Below are 7,031 nucleotides of genomic sequence, written 5' to 3' on the forward strand. Positions count from 1 at the left end.
AAATATTCCATAAACTCTCTCCATCTTTTTTTCAGAGATTATGATGGCAATTAGGACATTTCTTTGATATTGTCTATGGATGCCAAGTCTATATGCTCAGTTGAGTTATTAAATTCTTAAAATGCATTATGTTCAAATCACACTTTCTAAAGTGGTTTTCGGTTAGAACTACATCAAATGAAAGCCTTATTACTGGCTTATATGTAATTCAGTTCATTCTTGTTGTGTCAGGAGATGTTTTTATATATAAGGGGAAAGAAATGAAAAATTTTTTTAAAAGCCCACTAGTCATCATGAGGCTTTTTTAATATCATCAGCACTGCCATAAAGGCACATGATAAACTGCACACTATTTAGAAGAAAGAAATAGAATGAAATTAGCATTGAATTACTCCATATTAATCATAGCCCTGGATTCCTTTCATTACAGGGAAAATAAAAATTTGGCTCTTTCAGATTTTAATGTTTCCTCTCAGACTTCACTGTTATTTGTAGTGAGAGGCAAATAAGAAATCCATGTACTGAAGGAAGAACACAAGAATATTTTGGACTGGTGGGGTTGCTAAATTTTTATCACTGTTTCCAACCAATAGCAAAGCAACATTGGTGACTTGAGTCCACATGGTTAGCAACATTTATGTTTCACAATAGTAACCTAATGAAGCTATTTAGTGCTGTGACAGGTAAAGGCTTGAAAGGTTTATGGCAAGGGAAGAAAGCTTCGATAAATAACTTGAAAATCTGCCTCTTAATGCTTTCATAATTGTTGCTTCTTATAATGGCATAATGGAAGGCAAATTTTAGTTGAAAAAAGGCTAGAAAAGAGGAACTCTCTTTGGAGCTAATAGGATGTACAGTGGGATTTTTTTTTTTTTCTACTCCTTCTAAGATGAATAGCTAGTTAAAACCATTAAGCCTCTCTCAGACTTAAGGGAAGAATTTAAAGGTCTTTTTTATTATAGCTAGTCTTTCTAGGGATCAGATCTAAAACATGAGAGATGAAGATTTTTCTCTGTGCAAGTAGAGAATAATAGTTTCAGGACAATTTAACTGAAAGAAGAAAATTCTGGCATCTCTTCACATGAGCTTTTCTCCCAAATCCTCGTTACCTGTGAAGACCACAACCACAGACCTGGTGTTCTCTTTGCAGTGAAGGGGAAATCTGATGCCTGACTTCTTCAATGGTCAGGAGGCCAGTCCTGCCATGACTTGGATCTTTCTGGAAAACCAGGTTTTCAGTACATGGAAATTTTAACTGAATTTTTTTCCCTTTTTTTTTTTCATTGAAAGAGGTGGAAATAGGTTGAAAAGAACATCTGGAAGCTTTTCAGCCGTTGATCAGAAGTGCACCAGGTTTCATGAGCCGTTTCCCTTTTCAGTTATATAACAAGATAGACTCTACCCCCTCCCCCACAAAAAAAGAGTGCAGAAAAGGCTGGCTGAAAGATATTTTTCCTATCAAAATTTAAAAAAAACCTTGGATTGAAAATTTCACTTTAAAAATTTAAAGCAGACATCTACTTCTGCTAACATTTTCTACTGTCAATTTTCCAAACAGATGCAATTAGGAAAGTGTTGTCAGTTTCCCTGTGGGTAGGTGGAGCTGGTGTGCCTTATGTTCCCCTCCAGCATCATTCAATGCCTACTTGAAGCTGCCAGCATTCATGGGTCACATAGCAGGACTCAGATATTTAGATGTAACTTGCCTCCAGCCTCTGCAGGAAGAACGAACCTTAAAAGTGTTGGCTAACACTGGACTTTTGCATTTCACAGTGTGGCTGCTAAAGCAACAAAAGATATCAAAGAATATACAGTTATATCCTATGGCAGGTACACAAAAACAATAGCAAAATAGGCAAAGTAAAAGGGAAGCTACTGAGAAAAAATCTATCAATCTGGTAACTATAGGCATTGCTGAAATCATTCACAGCCAATGGAAATGGAGTAAGGTATATAAATAGCATGATGGGACTGAAGCAAAGAATTCTACATGCAATTTATTTCAATTGAATGCTATTATGCAAATAAAGCATTTCATTGCAAAGCAGCCAAGATGCATTATGCTATTTCCTGCTGCTAAAATAGAAATTATTCAGCCTTTGTTTGCATAGCATTATTGAGGGGAGGTATACTTCAGCTTCAATAGCTCTTGCTTCATTTGCTGTTATTATTTTGGTCCATACAGTCAACTCAAGACTGTTGCACAGTCCTGACTTCCCACTGCTGCAGGATCACTATTCTTCTTTTAACATTCGATAGCTTAAGGTGGGAAAGCATTATAGACATTGATATTTGCTTGATTTGTGAAAAAGTCAAGTCATAGTCCTCTTGGCTCTTTTCCCCAGCTGTCTTATTTCTTTTTGAGGTTCTCCTGGAAGAAATTCTATCCTTTCATACTAAAGTCAACATTTCATTTCTCAGTTTCTACAGATCAAGTGATGAAATGTCATGTGTGAACCCTCTGAAGGCTGAGAAGAGAAACTCTGACTTCCCCACAGAAAATTGTGAACTGCAGTTTCTTACTGGCTGACAACACCTTTGACTCAATTTGTATGAAACTCAATTTACTTATTAAAATGGACATTATTGTTCAAATATTAGAAACTCCATTTCTTATATGTTCTAAGCTGTACAATTGTCAGATTTTTATGGTTTAGATTGTAAATGTGTTTTTCTCTGGCTAATTATTGGTATTATTTTTTTAATTTTGATGTCTTAAAGGCCAATGTACTGTATCATAATAATATGAAGGACGTATTTAACAGGTGTGGAAAACACTGTATACAAATGTATATTTCTAAAAGCTATTTTTATGATTAGCACATTTTACTGTTTTACCATATTTAGAGTCAGGTGATATTGCACTTCTTTGTTTACTGCTTAGTTCAAACAAGACCATTTTGATCAGTGCACAATTAAATACATCGTATGGTATTTCCCATTATTTTATTCAATTATTTGTCATTGGAAATAATTACATTTGGTATTAGAATAGCTTCAAAAAAGTGAAAATGTCAAAATAAGAGAGCAATCCTTGATAAATTGTAAATTGCATCCTCCTGTAAATCCCCTTCTTCAGATAAGCCCTCTCTGTGATGCCATTCATCAGACAGTTGTTACAGCTGTTCTTGCAAATCTTTAAAGGCAGTTTGTTGCTACCATATGGAAAGTCAGTCAGCCTCCCATCTAGCCAGAAAAATTACTTACAGCCTGCCAATATCTGAAAGCCTGAGTTAGCCTACTTATTACTTTTTGGTTTCTTTTCTGGCAGTAGTCTTTCCACACACAAACTGCTAAGGCACTCCTGAAAGACTGAAGTTGGAATAATTAATTATTACAGATGTAGGGGGAATCTCAGTATAGAATTTCTTAATAAATCATATTTCCTTTCAAACAGAATGGATGCATTATTTCTCTTGTGTTACTGAGACATTAAAGGTAAAAAAGCATACAGGCACAAGGACTTCTTCCTCTAGAAAAGTACCAACCTGTTCACCATCCCAAAGTCAGACCTCTTTAGCATTGCAGATGGCATGAAACAAGGAATATGTATTTATTCATCTACATCTTTATGTGAGTGGTATTCATATAGAAAGAGACATGTCTTTAAAGTGATTGCAGGGTAAATAAATTATTTATTAGCTACAGCCTCCCAAGAGGGAGAGGCATTAATTTAGGAAGTATCTTACACAGTCAAATGGAGCACAGACCCAGTCTGCAGCATTAAGCCCTGACCACTGAGCTCCATGACTGGGGTACTTGCTATTTTAGATGATCCAGCACTACAAAAATGAACTCTTGTCTTGCCCTTTCAAATATTCTCTGTAGGCTGAAAACAAGAGAAAACAAAAGGTACCGGAGAGACTTTTTAAAAAAAAAACTAGCTTTATATTTTTCTTTTAAAAAGCAGTTTCTGAGATGACAGGTTCACCTCAAGTAGTGTGGTTGTAAACTGGTGAGAGCTCAAGGTCTCTGGTCAGGTTTCTGGCATGGGGACCAACAACAAAGAAGGACTGATATTTTTCAAAGATTTGGAAGAAAAGCATACATTTTAATTACTTATTACTGAGTGAGAATTTTTTTCACTATGTAGCTATGTGACATTGCACTCTCAGTTACATTTGTATACCTTATATTTAGCTTGTCTATTGTATGTGGAGTTACATGGCTTACATAAGTACTGAGTAGTACCCAGCTCCTTAAATAAGGAAAGACTAGCACAAGTAGTTATACCTGAGCATAAAGAGCTGCAGCTTCAGAATTTATCAGGGCTGACTCTCCAAGAAAAGTGCAGGAAAAAAATATTACTCCCATGTAAGTGAAATGTTAGGTCAAATCAGAAGGTGGAATACTTCTCCATTTTCTATCTCTTAATATAGGTTATGAACATTTTTAACTATAAAAATGCAAAAAGAATCGCCATTTTGGGATTTCTGTCTTCAGCTGACAGTTAAAAAATGAACTCCAAATTTCAGCAGCTCGAGGGGCATTTGTACCATTTAAATCACATAAACTGTTGGCTGACTTAAAAGATGCAGAAAGTCATCCAAGGAGATCAGTTCTAATATTGGTGTTAATAAACTAGATATGAGAAACATCTAGGTATATTGTCTCTTCACCACTTCCATTCCAAATGAGCTAACACTCACAGAAAACATTCTGAGATTTTTAAATGTTCTTCACAATCATTACCATAGAGTATAAACTCACAGAAATGATTGCACTTCATAATGTTGACACTGTTCCACACCACAGCTTAAGTCCTGAATATTTTGAATTTATCCTGGATATTTTTTGAAGACAAAAGTCATCTCTGATGACACCATGAGGCACTATTTCATTTGCAAGCCAGAAGATTGTTGCCCCATGCAGTCTATTACTAGTAAGGTTTCTCAATGGCATGTTTGCTTAAAATCACTCCAGAGGATGCTGGTAGCTTTGACAGAGCTTAATAGTTCTCTACTGTCCATGTATGCAGTATGCTTGGTGTTGTTTGCCATCACCTGTTATTTGTTTGACATAAGTTCTGTCAATTGTGGGATTTTTCAACATTGTTCATCCCTTGCAATATGGAGGAATAGGAAACATAAAGGATATTCTCAATCATTTTGCACAGTCAACAGTCATAAAATCCTTTACAAACAGTCCTGAATCAAACCAATTCATTTTCTACACAGATATATATGCTCTGAGTATTTCAGATGTTTGTTTCAAACATGGGCAGCTGCATGAATGGAAAACGTTTACTAAAGCTTTAAAGTTTGGATCAAGAAAAAATATTTTTACTTTTGTAAACCCTTGTATTACATATTGTTGCAGTTCCTATTAGTTTTCTCTGTAGATCCATTTTTAGTTCTGAAAAATCACTGTACTTAAACTATGTAGATAACTATAATCTTGTTAGCAGTCCTATTTTTAATTGGTGCCACTGCAATTTAGATTTGAAACATTCAGAGTTTGCCCATTAGAGCAGATTGATGGTTCATTACAGTTTTCTTTAAAATGTTGTAACATAATTTTTACATGTCTGTAAATAAATATTTTCTCTGATTTATGCACTAATTCAGTTTTGCAATTTCTTCTCTTAAAATGTGACTCTAAGACACTTTCTAGGAAAAATGTATTTCTCTCATGGAAAAATGTCATTTAAATCTCTGCAGTACAGCCATCCTTCACAAACTTTCAAAGCAAACCAAACAGAAGGAGGCATTCATAATATTAAGTACTAAACTTCAGTAAAATGGATAAAAATGTTAAACCTACTATAATTTTAATAGTTTGAGAAATTGAAGCACCAGTACTGTATTAAAAAATAACTGACAAGAAATGTGACTGACTTCCTGAAAAGAGGAACCTCTTCAGAGGAGTGAGAAAGAGGGAGGCACAGTGGGGATATTTCATTGAATTTCAGAAATGCATTTTCTTAATCTTGGAAGTTTCTAAGTTTCATGTATCACAAAAGCAGTATGAGCATAATTTATGAAAACCATGCCAGAAATGGTTATCATTTTCTGCTCAGTATCCAAATGCATTTTTTGTTCATAGTTCCCTATTCCATTCACAACGTGTTGCTATGCAGGCAAGTTAAGGAAAATTGTCTATGAAAAATAGACAAGAATAGCTAAAGAAAAGTCTATGAGAATGATTCTGAATTATATTGGTATTGTTGGGAAGTATGACTGTTTTGAAATATAAGGTAAAACCAGCACAACTTGACAAGTTAGTACAGTAGCTCTGAGCATTTATCAGCAATGAAATGTTCTGGACGCAAGAATGAAAGAGAAAGAGAAAATAAAGGCACTTGTGTACAGCAGTTGGCGCCCTGTGTTTATAGTCCATGCCCTTACAAGAATCAGCTAGGGAAAACTGGTAAGAAAATCCTCTGAGAGACAGCTTAGAAAAAATACTGCGTGCTACAGGGAATACACAGTTGTTGGGTTTTGCGTGGTGGAATAATAACTCACTTGAAACAAAAATTGCTTGAAGTTTTGTGGCTGCTATAATAAGTACTTTTTTTCCTGATTAACCCCTCAAAGAAAGATGGTTGTTCCACATTTGTGCAAACAGAATTAATCCGCAAGTATCACACTTTATTTGAACAGAAAACTAGTTTGCGGAGCATCCATCCCATATAAATCCCACCAACCAAACAAAAATGTTTCTAAAGGTTACATTTGAATCCTTCTGATACTGTTGTGGCTACATGACTTAGCAGCCTAAGGTAATGGAGAAAAAACTTTGCATAACCACTCTATGCATATGTGGAAAAAATATCCTTCCATTGCTTTGTGTTTTAGATAATTACTAGAACTATAGACAACTAAAGTTGTGTAAAATAAGAACCAAACTCTTCCCTGTTGACAGTCATTAAATAAGTACCTTCAGCGTATTCTCCAACTGGATTCTTAAGCAGAAACTGTGGTCAGTGTTCATTCTATGAGTAGTTACAGAAGCATTTAGCAAATTATTTAAAGAAAGAAGAAATTATATTGCTGCTAATAATATTGCTGCTGCAGCAGGACCAGAGTGGA

General features: G+C 35.1%; 1 protein-coding gene across 4 annotated transcripts in view; it reads left to right on the forward strand.

The window, feature by feature from the left end:
* The window catches only part of RALYL (RALY RNA binding protein like), a 368,663-nt gene extending 365,267 nt beyond the window's left edge, over window positions 1-3,396 (forward strand). For all 4 annotated transcript variants that reach the window (XM_039695648.1, XM_039695650.1, XM_039695649.1 and 1 more), the window contains one exon: window positions 2,422-3,396. In XM_039695648.1, coding sequence (XP_039551582.1) covers window positions 2,422-2,439 — 18 coding nt within the window. In that variant the 3' untranslated portion in view covers window positions 2,440-3,396. The remainder of the gene's footprint in view (window positions 1-2,421) is intronic.
* Window positions 3,397-7,031: the final 3,635 nt, after the last annotated feature.

The sequence above is a fragment of the Passer montanus genome, unplaced genomic scaffold (genome assembly GCF_014805655.1).
Source record: "Passer montanus isolate IOZ18808 unplaced genomic scaffold, ASM1480565v1 scaffold90, whole genome shotgun sequence".
Classification (NCBI taxonomy): Eukaryota; Metazoa; Chordata; class Aves; order Passeriformes; family Passeridae; genus Passer; species Passer montanus.